This window comes from Trachinotus anak, unplaced genomic scaffold (genome assembly GCF_046630095.1).
Source record: "Trachinotus anak isolate AG129_WGS33_773 ecotype Australia unplaced genomic scaffold, CSIRO_AGI_Tana_v1 ptg000013l, whole genome shotgun sequence".
Lineage (NCBI taxonomy): Eukaryota > Metazoa > Chordata > Actinopteri > Carangiformes > Carangidae > Trachinotus > Trachinotus anak.
In genome coordinates, this window is record NW_027273864.1 from 28,860,749 (window position 1) to 28,880,987 (window position 20,239).

At 43.3% G+C, this 20,239-nt stretch overlaps 1 protein-coding gene across 1 annotated transcript in view; it reads left to right on the top strand.

Moving 5' to 3' along the window:
• Positions 1-19,976, top strand: part of ip6k1 (inositol hexakisphosphate kinase 1) — a 30,692-nt gene extending 10,716 nt beyond the window's left edge. The window contains exons 2-9 of the mRNA XM_071493480.1: positions 4,350-4,593; positions 5,619-5,764; positions 5,887-6,013; positions 12,171-12,411; positions 13,488-13,669; positions 14,382-14,557; positions 14,783-15,016; positions 15,097-19,976. Of these exons, the coding sequence (XP_071349581.1) occupies positions 5,648-5,764; positions 5,887-6,013; positions 12,171-12,411; positions 13,488-13,669; positions 14,382-14,557; positions 14,783-15,016; positions 15,097-15,621 (1,602 nt within the window). The 5' untranslated portion in view covers positions 4,350-4,593; positions 5,619-5,647 and the 3' untranslated portion in view covers positions 15,622-19,976. The remainder of the gene's footprint in view (positions 1-4,349; positions 4,594-5,618; positions 5,765-5,886; positions 6,014-12,170; positions 12,412-13,487; positions 13,670-14,381; positions 14,558-14,782; positions 15,017-15,096) is intronic.
• The last annotated feature ends 263 nt before the right edge of the window (positions 19,977-20,239 follow it).

Below are 20,239 nucleotides of genomic sequence, written 5' to 3' on the forward strand. Positions count from 1 at the left end.
TCACATGTTCGGAGCTCAGAACACAGACTCCTCATATTAGCACAAGTTTTAATGCTCAGAGCAAACAGTATACAGATCACTGAATCACTGCAACAGCAGTCTACTAACATTATTGTAGTGCAACTTAAAAGTCCTCGTGATTTCACCACTCAGTGTCTGTAACAGTTATGGAAGTTGTGGTTTAAGATTTGATCCTTTCCCATATTATCATATCATTGCAGCTTGGTGGATTGTAGATGATTAAACTTGTAAGTGATGTAAATATTTGAGCATTAGTTTCCTAAATAAAAACAAACGTAATGGTCCATCCAGAGTCACAGTCTTACTTTGTAGGAAATGTAGGATTTACTCGTCTAAAGTCCGACTCTAGAGTTCATTATGTAAATATAATTCAACATGTAGCATGTTTGATATATGAAGGAGTTTTCAAATATCACTCTTTCTCTATGTTATCTCAAATAATGGTTTTCTCATACAGACACAGTAATGACTCAGTAATTTGATACAAATCAAGAATCATTAAAATGCAGTGATAGACATATAAAATGAATTTAACCATTCAAAGGAGATGTTATTAACTGATAGTGTGTGTGTGTGTGTGTGTGTGTGTGTGTGTGTGTGTGTGTGTGTGTGTGTGTGTGTGTGTGTGTGTGTGTGTGTGTTGAGTGCAGTGGAATGTTGGAGGTCATGGATCATCAGGGTCATTTCACAGATCCCAGAAAAGGACAGATGTGGCCTGATGTTTACTGTTTACTGCTAACTTTAGAATTCATTGCTCATGGGAAACACTGTTCTGTTTGTTTGTGTGTGTGTGTGTGTGTGCGTGTGTGCGTGTGTGTGTGTGTGTGTGTGTGTGTGTGTGTGTGTGTGTGTGTGTGTGTATGCACGTGCACGTGCACGTGCTCTGGGGTTTATGGTTGGTCACGCTTGGATCGTGACTTGAGATCCGGATGTTGGATGTTGAATTTCCATCGTGGTGAGATGTGTGCGCCGTGCTGTGAGCAGTCGTGATTGGAACGTGTGATGTGGGTCCGTACAACAGGAACAGGGTAGTTAGAGGCATTTCCTACCTTGATGACATGTTGGAGGTCTGAGGTTTTCAGCGTGCGTCTGATGCCGGCAGCTCCTCACGTAAGCAGCTCGCTGTCCTTTCATCTCTGCCTTGAAATGTTTACAAGTCAGACGGACAACAAATGCCAAAGAAATGTCCAAATGGAAGAGAATTAAGATTCTAAGGAACGAGCAGTCAGTTGCTGATGACAGTGACGATGTCACAATAAAAGCCCTCCAGTGGTTCACTGGTTTGAAATCGATACTCGACTCTGAGCAGTGGTGGACAATGTTTTTGACACTGTTCATGTCCAGTGTTTTTATCCTGGTGCTGAAGAACAAGTTCCTGCTGCTAAAAACAAGGTCTTGTTTGTGTACTGTGACAAGACAGCAGGTAATTCATCTCCTGTCTTCTTGACTGCAGCCATTCAATGTGCTGTATTTATATGGTGTAATTAGCTCTCTTTATAGTGGTTTTTGTTACTGGCAGAGTCCACAGTGGTGCAGTGGTTAGCACTGGCGCCTCACAGGAATTAGTTTCTGGGTTCGAACCCACTTTCTCCGTGGAGTTTTCACGTTCTCCTCGTGGGTTTCCTCCAGCTTCCTCCCACAGTACAAAGACATGCAGGGTAATTGGCGACTCTAAAGTGAGTGTGAATGGTGGTTTGTCTCTATATGTCAGTACTCTGCTCTAACCCAATGTCAGCCATATCATTTATCGTTTCAGGATATGTCCTAATGAATGAATGAATGGCAGATTTCAGGAGTACCTTGCAGAATACTTTGCTATGACTAACTGATTATTTTCTCAATTAACCCTGTAAAATGTTTAAAATGCCCCTTTCATTTCCCAAAGTGTCTTCAAACGGCTTGGTTTGTGTGATCAGCTGTGAATCCAGATCCCAAAGACATTTCCTTTACTATAAGTGACAAGTCAAAGCATCACGTCCTCAGCTGCTCCAGCGTCTTTCAGATCGACTCAAACGACTGTTATTAAAATAGCTGCTGATTGATTTTGTTACGGTTGAATGAAACTATTAATTGATTCACCATTGCAGCTCTAATCCACACACAGGAAGTGAGGCGAACAAAAACTGGTCAATGTGCTCATTTCATGTGATTTAGACATTGGATCATTTCTGAGTTAGGTGTTACCTGTCCAACGCTGCTGTCTGTTCTCTTTCGTCTTACTTATTACATTAACATGAATCCAGTGAATGAATCTTATTAGTGAGTGTCGTGTCTCACTACAGTCTTGACATTGGCCAGGTAATGCCTTCAGAAACACACATACACACAAACACACACACAAGCAGGCTGTGACATCATTAGTGGGCCTGCTTCTCTCCTCCAATCATCTTCCTCTTCTTCTTTGTTCCCTCATTTCCTCTCCTCTCTGGTGGTGTCTTGTCTTGCCTTCATGCAGGCGCTGAGGAGTCATTGTGGAGCAGCTTTGAGGTGCATGATGGGATAGGAGGATTGGTTGGGAGGTGGTAGAGGGGAACAATATAGCCAAAAGTATGTGGACATCTGAACCTTCCACCTGTATAGATTCCAAAATGGTGGGTTTTAATCTGCTGCTGTAATGGGCTCCGCTGTCCTGCTTTCAGACGTTTCACCAGATTTTGGAAGCTGGCTGCAGGGATTTACTTCTTTATATAAAGTCCATGGGATTTTCTCCACATTCAGCCACAAGAGAATTAATGAGATCCAACACTGATGTTGGGTGATCAGCGTTCAAGTTCATCACAAAGGCGCTGGATGAGGTTGAGGTCAGTTCTTTGACACCTGTCTCTTCATTGACCTGACTTTGTGCATGGAGCTTTATTAAAACAGAAAATGAGCCTTTCTCAAACCACTACCTCAATCATGAAAGAACACTGTTGTCTAAAGTCTCGGTGTTTGCTGCAGCAGTAAGATTTCTCTTTTTCAGAACAAACAGACCTCGATCAAACCGGGAAAATCTGAACTAGACCAAAATTACACTGAAATAGGATGACAGATGTATGCACATACCTGCGGCCCTGAACAGAATAAATGAACTGAATTTATAAAGGGTATTGTTGTGTCTTTGTTGTGTCTTTGTTACATCAGAGTTCATTTAAAACAGGAGCAGCAGAGAGGCTTTTAGTAGCTGTGAAAACCACATTTTCATGCAGATCCTCCCTAATTTACATCATAAAAATGCTTCTCGTGACACTTTTGCATAACAGCATCAATATAATACAAAAAAACAATTATAGAACGCACCCAACATTAAACCAGATCATTTTCCAGAAACCTTCAGCTGATTAATTGAGACGGTTTTAAAGACTCTCTTGCGTTTGTTGAGTGATTAACCTCAAATAAAAATTTACATGTTCCCCAAAATAAATTCACATGGTTTCAGAAATAAGCTCCATTCCATTTGTGCCGTCAGCTGTTTGATGTGTTAATTGAAAAAAAAATCTGGTGTTGCTCTCTTTTGTTATCATCTCCAGTGTCATTTTTTTTTTCAAATGCTAATCACCTATAATTGTGGCTTTATTTTGGATGCTCCTCAGCAACAGTTCAGCTTTGATTTCATTCTGTGTTTGTGAAAACGTGTCTCTGAGAGCTTATTGGAAAATTAATCCTGAATCACAATGTGTCCTCTCACACTGCTGCTGATGGTTTCCATCTGAAAACAGCTGAGTTCACCTCTAAAAACAAGAAGAAACCACTAGTGGGAATAATACCACGACTGAAGAGACCAGGGGTCCAGGTGGACCTCTTCCTGCTGCCCTGCCCTGCTCACTGAGCTGCACAGAGAATCAAAATATGAGTGTCTGTATTTATGTCTGCTCTGTGTGTGTGTGTATGAGACAGTCTGTTGGCTGGCAACTTGCAGAAATATTAGATGTCAACTGTTTGTGGCGACAAGCCCAGAAAACAGCGTGTGTGATTTTTCTGTACGGCAACAGGAAGCTGCCTGGTTCAGAATCAGTTCCTTTAAAACGGTAAATGTTCAGTGCTGAAGGAGAACGGAACATAACATCTCACGTCAGGGGTGTTTTCTCAGCAGATGTTGCTCCCAACACAAACCAACACAATGATTCAAAAATCTTCCCTTTCTCAGCACTGATCAATAGTTTTTTTATCAATAATGGATGAAATGTGTGAAGTGAATGAGTCACAGGGTAGTGCGGCTCCGTTCACCTGCTCAGAGACTTTCAGTGTCTGTGGTTTGACGACACATTCACTGTCCTGCAAGTGGCCAGTAAATAAGTAAACTCATTTTTAAATACACATTAACCATTTGTTGTTTCCTCTCTCTGCAGGAAGTGGTGACTCTGCCTAACCGACATCCTGTCGCTCCTGCCCACGCCCCACCTCTGCCCCCACCCTGTCCTGACTGGCTCTCCGTGCTGCCAGTGGTGGATTAGAGCACTCTGATTGGAGGCTTTACGAGGTGGTTTTTCGGTCTGGCGCCGCCTCCCCCCGGGGCCGGCGTGCGCTCCCAGCAGCCCGTGGTGCCCTGTGCCCCCCCCTCCCCATCACTGCACACCAGAGCCCATGCCCAGGGTAAGAGCGGGATCACCCTGATCTATCACAGTGGTCTGCAGAGTTAGTCAGCTGGAGGAAGAATTAGATTTGCTTTTAAAATGATTGATTGAACTCTGGCTCACCATGTTGCCATGGCAATCACACAATTTCACTGGTATCTGAGTTTTACTGGCTTGCGCAACACTTCACCAGGATTCAGCAAACAGAATAAACAAGAAGCAACAGGTTCAAGGCCAGTAAACGGTGTTAATGATAACAGGTAAATCTGCTGTTTAGCTTGTGTCACGTTGTTGACCGTACGCTGTATTTTAAGCCACAACAATGTTCTGAAATGAAAAAGGTTGACAGCAGCAACCTGTAGCATATGGCACATGTTGTTAGAACAGTCTGGTGGTGCTGCGTCCTGCTGCCTCCTGTTCAGATTAAGCTTTCTGCACAAAGGTTGAATAAGCAACAGAGGACAAGAGTAACGTGGGGAATGATGATGCTTACGTTGATTCAGTGTTGGTGATTTCATCTTTGTCCAGACTGCAGTGAACAACTGCTGGTTTTCACCTGAACAGCTGAAATACACCCACGTCAAAGACTTTACCTCCTTCACTGAGGACCAGCAGCTGACATCAAATGTCTGATCAGATTTGAAATCCTGTTTTCTTATGTTTTGACCACAGTTCCCCTAATAAATCATAAATTTGCCAATTTCAGACTGGGTTTTATGTGGCTCCGTCTGTGTTTAGACTACAGCTGCCATGGTTAATCGATCCAGGAAATGAAATGGCCTGCAAACATTCTCTGGTTCCAGCTTCTCTCATGTGCAGATTTGCTCTTTTTCTTTGTTTCATATCAGTGTAAACTGGTCATCCTCAGGTTTTGGGACTGTTTTAATATTACATTTAACATCAGTTAGGACTCTGGGGAGATGTAATGAACATTTTTCAGTATTTTCTGACAAGTTATAGCTGCTGTTATGAGCAGAACCGTGCACCGGGTCCGGAGCCGCTCTCTGTGTCACCTCCGTGTTAAATCCTTCCTCTCCTCTGCAGGAGGAAGCGCAGTGCGTTCGCCAGGAGCCATGTGCCTCCCTCACACCAACAACATGGACAGCAAGCTACAGGGGGCGGGGCAGGGGGGAGGGGCTTCACTTCGACAACGAGGAGGAGGTGTTCCACTGGAGCCCTTCGTACACCAGGTGAGAGGAAACTGTGTTTTTATCTGTCTGTTGTGATTGTTTACAAATGCTGTTTAGATTTTTATATCACTTTTTTTTTTTTACCTGTTTTACCTTTTAAACCTGTGTGTGTGTGTTTATAGGTGGGGGGTCACACCAGTATGATGCGTTATGATGACCACACAGTGTGTAAGCCTCTGATCAGCAGAGAGCAGCGCTTCTACGAGTCTCTGCCTCCAGAGATGAAGGAGTTCACTCCAGAGTATAAAGGTCAGTCGTAACTCGCTGTTGTTCAGTAGCAGGCTTTTTTATCAACCCCTCCCAACCTTTTTACCTGATTTATTCCCTCAGCCCCATCGTCAGATGAGCTCGTCGGTGATGTCTGTCCTTAGGCTTGTTCTTATTTTTCTCTTTGTTCAGTTGGTTTGGTGAAGTTAGTGTTTGTACTGTTGCTGACAGAAGCTGGATGTTTATGACGTCTGACTTCTTTGTTCACTTTTTAACTATTTTTTATGCACAACACCTGCTCTAATCAATATTTTATAATAACAGTGTGACAGTGACTGTGAAAACACTGTGACGGTGTAAAAGAGGTCACTCGTATGGATAAACATTACATTTGGCACTTTTATCCAAAGCGACTCACAAGTGAAGGACACCAGTTATCTTCAAACATACACCTGAGCCTGCAGCTTCCCTCTGCTCATTGTTGAACTGTCCGGTCTGTAACTGACTCCTCTGCTTCACTCTCACTGCTCTCATAGCAGAGACACCAGCTGGTGAACATAGTGCAGCATTTAGCAGCTAAATAGACAAACATCCTCTTCAGGAGTTGGTAGAGACCAAAACCAGAGTTAAAAGAGAGAGAGATGAACACAAACACATCTCAGCATGAATAATAATGTTGCTCTGTAACTGCTGGATGTGTAATAAAGCAGCTGTTTGCTAACAAGTTCATCAGTTCAACTTAAAAAGTGATGATGTGTCAGTGTTGTCTTCATCTGGTTCTGCTGCCTCCAAAAAATCAGTTATAGCAGGTTTTAGTTGTTGTATGTGATTCTGAGGCATGTACGGTGCCAGTCTGTCGTAACTGGAAGGTCAGAGGTCACTGTGGAGCCACTCTTCATGGTGGACTCACATTCTCACAACAGGACAGTGTCAACAATTGTCTCGTGGCCAGTTCACCACAGTCACAACACAAGATTACAAATGAGCTCACTGTAGATAAATCTGTGTCCAATATGACACCAGATCCCAAACAATAAAATATGACACACACACACACACACACACACACACACACACACACACACACACACACACACACACACACACACACGCACACACACTGGAACATGTCCGCTTCAATTATGTTATGGACAGAGGGTAAAGACCAGTTCAAAGATTTCAAACTATCCCACTTACAGGATATTGGATCTCTATTTGATTTTATTTTTATTTCTCATATTATTCGTCGGATTGAAAAATGCTTTAAAATAGAAGTGACTGCACACTGTCTCACTTATTGCTAGAGTTTTTTTGATGGAAATGTTGCATGAAATATGAAATAAACAGAGACACAGTGTGTGTGAGTTTGATCCAGCTGTCAGGCACAGACGTGAGCTTTTGCTGCTTTTAGAGCAGAGTCTTTTACCCCCCCCCACTTACCCCACCTCCGGCTATCATGTAATTCAAACACTGGTCTAAATACTAATGCTCTAAATAGTCGTCTGTGTTTGGTGGTGGAGGAGAGGGAAGCAGACAGAAGAGAGGGAAGGAAGTACGGATGTTTAATGGAAGTAAAGTGGTTTAGCTGCTCTGCTCTTCATCACTATGCTCATACTATAGTTGTTTCTACTTTCTTTTGCTGTAGTAACAGACGCAAACACCCTGTGACAGCCAGCACACAGGCACAGGAACACGCACCTCTCCTACATGTATGTGGCCTATTTACCATTTTGGCAAATGATGTAACGACGAAGATGAAGAGAGGCTGATGGTGGGTGGAGCAGGTGGAACTAATGACATTAACGATGGCTCTGTTCCAGTTTGTTGTGCCTCTAAGTCACGACAGTCAGCCAGTAAACAAAACATCCAGGCCCCGACACTGAGCACTTAAAAAAGGAATGGAGTCAGTCATTATTATGATATATTAGTTTCAACTCTCTGACAGTGAAATGTGTGACAGGAGGAAGGTCTGACAGGAAGGCTCTGCAACACATGAGCCGTGCCCTAGTTCAACACTGCACACTGATAATACACAAGTTTAAGAATGTAGTGGGGTCACACCAGAAAACTAGAAAACTACAAAATTACTCATGAAATGTAATTTATTTCTGTTGTTCTTTGCACAGTAGATACTGAGGTGCTGCTCACAGCTGCAAAAAATGAATAAATAAATTGCAGAGTCTCATGCAAAATCTCTGGAGCAACATAAAAGTAAGTGTGAAATCTCCTGCAGAGCCTCAGTGCAGCCACACAGGTGTTTTTTCTGACAGTGCTTGATGAGGCCTTTTGGAAGGACTATGTGAGTGACATGTCCTTCACTGTCCTGCTGGTTATGCTGCACCTGTTAGGGTGGGATAACTTACACCTTTATCATTCTTATTGGCGCATGGGGTCTGATGAGATCACAGCTCTGTCCAACTTCAGCCAGACCAGAACTCCAACCATCCAGAATAAATTAAAACGGCTCTTAGGGTTTGTATATTTTCAGTTTTGTTACTGGTACCAAGAGCAAGTGTGGTTAAATACAGCAGCAAACATTCTTTGAGATTTGAGATTTTCTTTAGAAGATCAGGGCCCAGTGAAGCCTGTTCTTTCTTGTTCTGTTACTGTGGTTTTGTAGACGTAGGCGGGATGAACAACCTCTGTCATCACAAACATCATTAACAGACGTCAGTTTAACACTTTTAATGTGGTGTGTGGAGATGTTCACTTGGCTGTAGCAGTAACTTTACACGGCTCTGATAGGCTGTGGGAGAGTGAATAGTAAACAGTGAGGCTGATTTAAATGAGAAAAAATTACAAACAGAAATACTGTGAGTCCCTTGTGCGTTGGTAGGAAAATTGAATCCACTCCAGGAACAGCAGACTGCACCACAAACAATAAAAACTAATATGCATAGAGATAATTACAGAATGTGAATACATTGAATGGCTACTGCAGAAAAAGTGCAGAACAGATACAATATTGTATCAAACATAGAGTCTGATTTCATTTGAATTGTAAATGTTATAAATTTAAATGCGTAAAAAAATTCTCTTAGGGAAGGTGGATTAGTTCTAAAGACATCCAACGCCACACATATTACATCACTTGCTGGATAGCGGGATGTAGGATGGAAGATTGTTAATGATGATCACTTAAAACTATATATCCCACCAAATGAACATTAAACCTGCTAAACATTAGCCTGTAGCATTGTTAGCATGCAGTCATTAGCATTTAGCTGTTAGCATGACTGTAGACTCTTAGTATCTTATATGATTATAAACTCAATATCTAGACTCTAACTTGAAGACATTATTTTTTTGTTCAAGGTATTTTATTTGTATTTTAAGATCATACAAAAATATAAGAAATGTAATGTATCATAATACAGTTAAACAAAGACAACATAACCCCTCCCCTACATCCTGCTCCAACAGAGCCCCGTCCCTATAATATTATTACTGCGCCACGTTTATGGTCGGAGTCGATTCATTAAACAAATTCCTAACACATACAAGTAAATTCAATATGACAATATGACAACAAAAGTAGATGAGAGGGGGAAAAAAGGAGAAAACATAAATGATAACAATGATGATGAATAATGAAAATATGCTTGAAAGTTACAGACAGATAAATCAGTAATTATATGTCACATAGGGTCACTTTGAAATAACAGTAGCCTCCATTTTTCCTACAAAAGTTAGAAAAGGTTGCCATAAAATTTGTGAGAACACCCTCTTGTAGCAACACGAATCCTCTCTAGTGTCAGGTGAATGTAAGGTCTTTAATCCATAGTCCAAAAGTTGGAAAGTATCATGGACATTTTTTACAATCCTTTGACATTTTATAGACTAAACAACCAGTCAGATGATGAAAACAAAATCTGATCCACCTCCGACTTCTGTCTTGCTTTTCAGTGTCTTTAGCACAGTGAGCTGGTGGCTACATTCCCACTACATTGATCTGCCGTCAGTAGTATGTCTGTATTCCCACAAGTCCACCCCTTAGTGTTGTGGGTCCCAACGCCATGACAACAGCGGTCCATAAGGAGTCTATATTTAACCCTGGATCTCTGCCCTACTACCATTGTCCTGCTGATTAAATAACTGCAGACAGACAGACAGACAGATGGACAGCTGCCCAGCGTGACTTTCTGAATCCTTCGAGGTCGTTTCATCCTCAAACTGTTTGACATTCTCAGATTAAGTTTCTCCTTGTGTTGTGGTGAGGAGCTGGTGAAGAAGTTGGAGTCTCTGTGGAGAGAGCGCTTGCTCTCTGCTGCTCAGAGGAATATTTGACTCCTCAGTTGGGACTTGATATGTGGAGCTGATTTCCCACCAGTGAGCAAACTGACAGCAGAATTAAACAGGGAGGACGTTCAGCAGGGGAAGTGATGCTTCACTCAGTTTGTAAAGCTAAAAATAACGAGGTAAAGTTTCAATAAAACGTTGTCAGACATTCGTGACTGGTTATTCTGTCTGTTAACAGCTCCTCAATTGAGTCTCCAGAACATTTACTAAATGTTGAAATACAGATGGACGACAAATGAAAGCTAAGACAACAAACGGCTTCAGTTCTCTGACCTCAACCATTTTCTGAAAGATATTTGGTGTTTTGATGATGGATTTTCATTGTTCAGCATAATCACAGTGCAGATCTAATGTAATTTTGGGTCATTTGATGAAACAAGTGAATTGTTTTTTTTTGGTCACAATGCAGGTGAACAGCACTATGTGTTACACAGAATCACCTGGTAACATGGAAATATTGATTACTCCAGCTCCACAGTGTAATTTTATCCTTTAAGAAATATTTCTTCCTCATACAAATTAAATGTCAAATTCACAAGAAATAAATTCATCATTTTAATTCATGACTCTACAAGCTGCTACTTGTTCTGGTGTGATAGTCCATAAAGGTGGTTCATGAGTCAGTTTCCTGCCTTTGTGACTCTTCTCTACATTTTAAAGTTATTTCTTGGCCATTTTATGCCTTTATTATTTGGTAGGACAGTGAAGAGTGACAGGAAATAGGACAGAGAGAAGGGCTGATGCAGCAAAGAGCCCGGCAGGTTGGGAGTTGAACCGGGGACTCGCCTGCTCAGAGTATTTGCGCCCATGTGGTATGAGCCCTAACTGTTGGCAAACGGCAAAACCCAACATTAAGGTCTCAGTGTTGAGTTACAGTGAACAGCGGCTCCATGTTTAAGTGTCTAAATCTCTCTCAGAGGATGTGGAGAATTTGATTATGAACGAATATGAACATAATGATATTTACTGTAGAACCATGAAGAGCTTTGTACCTGATCCCAAATGGAGCCATAAAAAACCTGAACCAAACTTGCATGAATTCATTTTTTTGATAAGATAGACCTGATCTGAGAAACACACACTTTTCTCCTGTGGTGGTGATGATGATGATGATGATGATGCACCTTGTTAGAGACTGCAGACCAGATCAGACTGAATACTGTGATTCTGAATCAGCCCGACTTGTCTCAGGTCTTGTTTATGAAGAAGCGAGTAACAGAAAGAAAGAGACGACCTTTAAAATGCAGCTTTTGTTTGTCTCTTCTTCCTCCAAACTCGGCTTTTACTAAGCTTCAGGGCAAACATCATGTCAGATGTCTCAAAGCGTCTTAGGTTAGCTGCAGGTAATCACCTGAGGATGTGGGGGAAATGTTATAAAGTGTATTTATCATTAAGACATCCATCAGTTTATGAATACCTCCATTCACTCTGCTGTGAAACAGGAAGTGTTTCTTTATTATTGATAACTTGCTGTGTCTCTGAGGTGGAGAATCAGATCCGTTATTATACTACATATAATACTACCAGTACTGCCAATACAACCTCTCGTGCTGCCACTTCTGTGAGTGTTTCTCCTGCTACAGCTACATTACAAAGACACTAGTACTACATAATAAACGCAAGTACTACTTAAAGTCAAGCTCCTACCACTAATAATCATGATAATAATAATTATGGGTGGGACAGTCGGTGTATGTGCACGCACACACACATCACAGCCATGTATTGTCAGTCCTGATATTCAGGAGAGAAATAAGTGAAGGAAAAAATGACACAGTCTGACGAATGTTGGATTCTTCTCCGGCCTGAGTTGAGCTGGATTATATTTCTCTCTGTGTCTTTACCTGATGTGTCTGTTAACTCTAAACATCCTGTCTGTGTTTCTCCTTCGTCCTGTCAGGTGTGGTGCTGGTTTGTTTCGAAGGCGACTCTGACGGTTACATCAACCTGGTGGCCTACCCCTACGTGGAGAGCCACATGGAGGGAGGGACCACGGAGCACGAGGAGCGCGACCCCCCCGAGAGGGAGCAGCCGAGGAGGAAGCACTCCCGCCGCAGCCTCCATCGCTCCTCATCCTCCTCTGACCACAAGGAGGAGCGGCCCGACAGGAGGGAGCCGCATGACACCGACACCTCTGACAAGTAAGATCATAGTGAAGGAAGAAAAAGCAGAGGAAACAGATTTGATTTGTTGCTTTTCTCTGCTATTTCATTGGAAATTGAATATCGTTGGGTTTTTAATTCATAATCCTCAGAAGATGATGAATTCAGCTGAGACTGATGATCCTGTGACTTTTGTCTCTAGCACCAACTCGAGGTTCATATTTGCTGCTGTGTTAAGTAAATTTCAATAACTATTGGATGGAGTGCCGTGTAATGTGGTGCAAAAAAAAAAAAATATAAATCTGCTCAGGGTGGCACAAATTAAGGGAAAGTCACACCAGTGCAGATTGAAAATGGGGAAAAAATTTGGCTGAATCTGAGGCCTCATGGATCTGCATCATAAATATACAGATATGACAGGAAAACGGAGAGAGACTGGTGGAAAATAACAGAGAGGAGGAGTTTCTGGTGAGTTTGAGCTGAACATAAAAACACAGCGTCTGTTTGACAGTTGTAAGGAAGCTACAGCTCTGTACAGGAGAATATCTCAGACTTCAGATGGTCCACGGGTGATATTCATGTAAATAATGCAAAAAGAAATAAAAACCATCTCAGTGTAGTTTTACGTCTCCTCTCTCAGGCTTCTCTCTGGAGCTCTAGTAACAACAGGTCAGTCAGCCAATCAGAAGAGAGGATCTGAGCCTCTCTTCTGATTGGCTGACTGTATTGTGAGTGATCTAATAAAAATATGGCAGATTTCAGGTAAACACTCAGAGAAACCAAATCCTGCAAGGTTGGATGTGGGTCCAGGTGGGCGGGGCTTGTAGCATGGCCGAGGGTGGTGACTGCTTTGTTGTGACATCACAAAGTTCCAGAAGTCCTGACGGCTGGTTTTAAGGCTCAGTTTCTGAATACAGGCTGTGTGCATTTCTCTGTGGACTGAGGCTTTGATACTTTCACAGTATTAATATAGAACCTAGACCTGCTTTAGAATCAGAAACACATGGCCATCTAACTTTATACAATATGGGACCTTTAAATCCACCGCAGATGTAACAGTTTGAACAGAGAATCACTGACATTGTCCTCTCTCATCCTCTCTCCCTCTCCCACAGTCTTGCAGAGCTGAAGAGTCCCAGGCTGGACCCAAAGATCCACTCAGACGTTCCCTTCCAGATGTTGGACTGGAACAGTGGTTTGACATCAGAGAAGATCAGCCACAACCCCTGGAGTCTCCGCTGTCACAAACAGCAGCTCAGCCGAATGAGATCTGAGTCCAAGGACCGCAAACTCTTCAGTATCCTTCCTCAGCCAGTCGGAGCTTTCACAGCTAAGTCCATCCACTCAAGGAGACTGTGAGATGATGCTTTAAAGCTCTGGAAAAAAAACTAGCAACTGGGCCTGATGTTAAGATGAGTTTTGTCAAACTGCTGTTTGAAGAATAAACCTGACCCAGTGTCTGGTGATAATTAAGGCACAGGTGACTGCCCTGTCGCCACACCTGAGTGAATCTAGCTGCAGAAATTATGTGAAAATGTATTGTGTATAAACAAGGACTTTTATAACTAGTGCCCACATCTCTGATTGGTGGTTGAACAGTTTCCTGTCCCATAAGAGGCATTGGATGTACATATGAGTGAGACTGTGGGGAAAAAGGCAGGAATAAAGGAGCGGGCTGGAGGTGTCTGAGGTTATCAGGGTAAAGGTTGTGTTTTGATCTTCAGCTTCAAAGAGCAGCCTGCAGCTGCCAGGAAAACACAGCTGAGGAGAGTGAATAAGCAGCACACACTGTCCTCAACGAGGCCCATCTGTCTCTAGTCAGATTCACCAGGGCTGCTGTCTGCTCCATGTTTTGTTTCTGAAACTGTTTAACAGACTTAGTTCATTTTTTATTCTTTTATTAAATGTGATTCGGCTAAAGAACAGTATGAGCTGTTGTGTGGGGACACGTCAGGGATGGTGTGGTTGTCCAACAGAAGTTTGCTCCTTCACTGCAGCGTCTTAACCAGAGTTCCTGTTGCTGGAGAACGTGGTTCACCACTTCTCATACCCCTGCATCCTGGACCTGAAGATGGGCACCAGGCAGCACGGGGACGACGCCTCCGAGGAGAAGGCGGCCAGGCAGATGAAGAAGTGCGAGCAGAGCACTTCAGCGACGCTGGGAGTCAGAGTGTGCGGCATGCAGGTAGAACATCGACTCTACTCTACTGGATACATCAGAGCGTCGGCCCTGAAGAAGAGATCATGGCCTGAGGATGTGGGGAAATAATATAAATAGTCTGACAGATGGAGCTATGGCCTGATTCTCATGTGCAGTTTAATTGAATGTATTACAGAATGAACTGGCTTTGAACACTTGCACTGTTGTCATCATTTAAATGTTGGAGCGGTTTCCCATCTGTCCCTGCAGGTGTACCAGCTGAACACGGGTCACTACCTCTGCAGGAACAAGTACTATGGCCGCGGCCTGTCGATCGAAGGCTTCCGCCAGGCCCTCTACCAGTACATGCACAATGGGAAGGGCCTGAGGCAGGACCTCTTTGAGCCAATCCTGAATAAGCTTCGCAGCCTGAAGGCCGTGCTGGAGAGGCAGGCGTCCTACCGCTTCTACTCCTCCTCCCTGCTCATCATCTACGAGGGAAAGGTGAGTCGGCTTTAAACCGATCAAAGATCAATCTGCTGTCCGCTCATTTCCTCCAACACTGTGTTTGATTGTGTCTGTAGGAACCTGAGGGCCCCTCAGGCCTCAGCTCTGGGCAGCATGCAGCCTGGCAACAGAAGACTCCTGCGGCCCCTGCAGAGTCCCACTGTGGCCCCGTGCCCCACGCTCCTCTGGCCCCCGACACTCCCTGTGAAACGGACATAAGCCAGACCCCAGACCCAGGGTCACTGTCCTCTCAGGGAACTGGACTAATGGCTCCACCCTCCCCCTCCCCCCGCCCCCCTCAACAGGCCCCACCCACCAAGTCAGACTGCAATTCCTTCCTCCCCCCACCCCCCTCGCCTCACCCTCATCCAGACTCCTCCTCCCCCTCTTCTCCAAATTTAATTTCCTTCCCCCCTCCTCCAGCCCCCCCACCCAAGCAGCCCCCCCTGGTGGACGTTCGTATGATCGACTTTGCCCACTCCACCTTTAAGGGTTTCCGCGGCGACACAGCGGTGCACGACGGGCCGGACCGGGGCTATGTGTTCGGACTGGAGAGCCTGGTCCGGATCCTGGAGAGTCTGCGGGACGACAACCTGCCATAGCTCTGAACACACACACACACACGCACACAGTTAGTTTAGGTCACGTTGCTGAGACGTCTCGACTGTAAATATGGAATAGGGTTCTCCAGGACGTCGCCATGGAAACATGGACCTTCTACAGTCAAGTGGTTACTATAGCAACAGGCAGGAGGTGGGACAGTGGAGCTGAAATGGAAAACCTCTGCACAACACACACACACACACTGGTTGTAGGTCTATACTTGTGAGGACCTTGTTGATATACTGCAGTCCCTGGCCCCTCCCCTTACTCATCACCAGTAACCAAACCCAGTACTAACATTAAACTGAACCTGAACTGAATTCTGACCCTGTGGTCCAGCTCCATTCAGAAATGAGTCTAAACCCATTTGAACAGGATCAGCATCACGGGAGGAGGCCGTGCTCCTCTGTCATTTAACTAATTCATTTGAATCATCACACACAGAGAGAGACGTTACCCAGGACCCGCCCAGAGAACAATGTCAGAACCTGGAGTCTGCACACGAATACATTTAAACAGGTCGCTACACACAAACTGTATGTCCGATAGATCCACACCCAGTACCTGCCAGATGCCACTGTTAGCTAGAGAAGCAACTGACCAAACCAACGTTAGCTTGAATCATATCTGATGTAGTTAGAGTGAAGAGTAAAAGAGATGGAACATGGTCGACAAGTTACATTTCACAAAACATCTATCTATCTATCTATCTATCTATCTATCTATCTATCTATCTATCTATCTATCTATCTATCTATCTATCTATCTATCTATCCATCTATCCATCTATCTGTCAATCCATCTATCCATCTGTCTATCTATCTATCTATCCATCTATCTATCCATCTATCTATCTATCTGTCTGTCTGTCTGTCTGTCTGTCTGTCTGTCTGACTGGGGGGGTTAAATGACCCCCCCCTCCTAGAGAAATGAGTCCAGTCTGAAGAGGGCTTTACTGACTTCCTGTCTCTTCACTTGAATAATGTTTGATCAGAGTTTGACACGAGAAGTTTTCACGTTCATTTGAAGGGAACGTTTTTCTGTGTTCTCCTTTAATCTGAGTTTAACACGTGTGCGCAGGAGCGTGATTTTCTTACATCACAGTTGCTTTGTCAGTCGTGGTCCAGTTTGTCACTGACACTGGTGTGATGTGGAAACCTGAAGCCTCCAGCTCACACACACAGACTGCACTTTTCAGTGAAGGAGACTCTTGTGTTGGCAGTTCAACTTTTGTAATGAAAAATATTTGCATATTCACCAATTGTTGATTTTTTTCAGTGAGGGAGAAAGTTGTTTTAAGAATTTTAACTTCACATTTTTGTAGAAAACCCAAACCAGACACAGCGCGAGTGATTTTAAGCATCTTCAAACGTGTCTGCAGGGGATCTTTAAAGTTTCCCTCCTCAGCGGATGAATGTGAAAACAGGCGTCTAGTGTCAAACTCTCCATGTACATCATTCTGCACAGTGAAGGTCAAACACATTGGTCCTCACAAAGATAGACAAACAAGAGCAGAGGCACACACACACACACACACACACACACACACACACACACACACACACACACACACACACACACACACACACGTCCTGGGAACAGTTGTCTGTGGAACAAAGCGTCCTCTCTGAACGACCAATCAGCTGAATCCCATGGACCGCCCACTCAACTTGGCCCACACTCACATTACTCACCCCCTGACTCGCCCCCCCACCCCCCCCCCCCACCCCCCACCCCCACATGCCACTCCTCCTCACTCTCCTTTCTCTACAGAAACCAAACCTGGACAGGAGGACAGACTCTGTTAGCGTTACCTTGAGAACGCATCCGAAACACATCCAAGCATCTGTTAAAGCAATAGATGGAGATGATAGACGGCAACTTTTTTCCTTCAGCAGTGCAGAGGGCAGCATCGCCCGCAGGGAGAAGGCTGATAAAGTGCAACGGAAATTTCATAGAAGTAGGCTTTAAGACAAGAGTATAGATAATTTTTAAAAAGCTATTTGTCCGTTTTTGGGGCTTAATTGAAAAACATTAGTAGTTGGTGTCCTGTAAAAATCATCCTCGGGGTTATTGTGTAATATTGGAAGCATAAGTGTCAGTTTCCCAAATCTGGTCTAGTGATATTCTATATTTTTCATCTTGTCAACAAATCCCACGAAAATGAATGCATCCAACTAATAAGTAGTGTGTGTGTGTGTGTGTGTGTGTGTGTGTGTGTGTGTGTGTGTGTGTGTGTGTGTGTGTGTGTGTGTGTGTGTGTGTGTGTGTGTGTGTAAAAGCCTGATACTTCTTATTCCTTTGTGCCATAGAGCTCTATTGTTGTTAAAACACGTCAGTGAGCCACACTGTTGTACTGGATCACATGTTCCTTCATTACCATGAACACACACACTGTAGTTAGTTTTCACTCAGTCTCACACACACACACACACATTGTCCTGCTGCTGGAAACACTCTCTAAAGCATCAATTGTGGATTCATCCGCCGTTGAAAATAGTTCCCAACAAATGCGCAATTCTTCATGTGTGAGCAACGTTTGCTAAAAACTACACTGACCAACTGCTTTGGGAAATTACTCAACATTTTTAAGAATGTAACTGTTTATTTGCAAACATTTTTTATGTATGTGATTATTTTGGGGGGTATTTCATGCTTTTATTTGATAGCTGATCAGAAATGAGGCTCCCAGCTGAACATTGAGGATCATGGTCGATGCTTTGACCCCTGAACTCCCCTGAAACTTCATTCTCGGCCTTGAACTCAGCAGCCTGTCAGCAGTCAACAATAATCTAAACGTCCATTGAGCAGCTGTTCTGGAGCTTTCAGTCTGCCTCAGCTGGAGGACTCGCTCACTTCTCATTGGACTGTAAATGGTCAAATTAACTTCTTTTTTTTTTTAATTATTATTGTTTGAAGACTTTTTGGCTTTTAAAGATCCACAGCCTCGGATCAGCTGATAATATGTGGTAATAATGTTTTCATCAGATTCCTGTTTCCAATGTCAAAAATTACAATTTTCAGTCCTGAAAATGCTTAGAAAAATGGAAACAGATCATGTGATACAATCAAAATCTCCAGAAACAGCTTCTTCATGGACTCTTCATGTGATGCGGTTGTTTTGTCGACTAAAAGGTTGTGAGATAAAAATGGCTGCACACAGGGAAGAGAAGCTTTAAGAGATGATCTGACACGTTGTTGGTTTTGGTCTTTTCATGGGATTTGTTGACAGTAACGAAAGTATAGAGTATAGAGAAGTACCCGCCCTGCTCCTCACACTGGGGCCGGGTGATATGGTTGGATAACAGAACAACTGAAGTTTGTTGAACCTGATGTAATAACTTTATTTGACAAATTTGACATAATAATTTATGTATCATCCAGCCGTGCCTCTAATGTGTCAAGACACATACAAAAAAATATATACACATATATATATATATATATATATATATATATATATATATATATATATATATATATATAATACAAATCATCATCCTGCAAGTGTCAGCAGAATCGGCCGTGGTGTCTCTGCCGAAGATGTCACCGGTTTATCCCATCTGATCAGACCGATTAGACGGTGTCAGCCAATCACAGTTGAAGGAGCCCTGGAGGTCGGCCGTGATGCTGCACCGCCCCCTGCTGGGCAACAACAGGAACTCTACCCCAGGAAGAAAAAAAAAGAGAGTAAAATATTAATATTTTATTTTTGGTTTATCGAGGTGATAATTTATTTTTTTATTGTACCTTTACCCACATGTTTGGGTAAATGTTTTGTCTTTTACATGTCTCTTCCCCCTAAATGTATAAAATGTAAAGACATTAAGTGCATCGGAGACAGAGTGAAATGTCAGGAGTATCAGCAGTATTATCTGAGCTCACTCAAGTCTGTCGGATCTGCTGCGGACTCAGCTCCAGTCTGATCCTGATCAGCAAATCCGGACTTGAGTCAGCTCACGGAGCACAACACCTGCCTGCTGTGGAGTTGTCTCTCTGGTGGGAAGCTCTTCTGAATGTGTGTGTGTGTGTGTGTTAGAGCAGATGTAGACGCCATCTTTAGTCTTTGGTTTGTTTCACTTCATGTTTAAGGAGTTGGTAAAGAACTGCATGCACGTTCACGTCCACGTTCTTCTGTTTGAGTCAGTTTGCAGCACAGCGTCAAACAGTCCTGTTACAGTCCTCACAGAGTCTAAAGCAGCGACGGTGTCCTCTCAGATCGTGATATTTATTCATGGATATTAGCCTCAATGATTGATCAGAGTTATTTAGCAGCATTTTCTGCATCTGACATCATCCTGACTGTTTGTTAGAACAGTGAAAGTAAGTGAGATTAAATCTTTCCAGAAGCTTTTGGGCTCATGTTGTGTTTCCTGACCAAACAGACACATCCGGCAGGTGAAGGCCTCAGATGTCGAAGGGGTTGAGAAGGTTCATGTGAAACGGTTTTGATACAGCATCAGCATCATCCTCAGTCACTGAAATCATCATGCAAACAGAAGGAGAGCAGCAGCTGGTGCAGAGACACACACACACTTCAGTGCCAACAGAGTTCAGGGTGAGGTCAAACTCATTAATGACCCTTTTGACCTCAAAGTCTCAGGAACTGAACCAGGA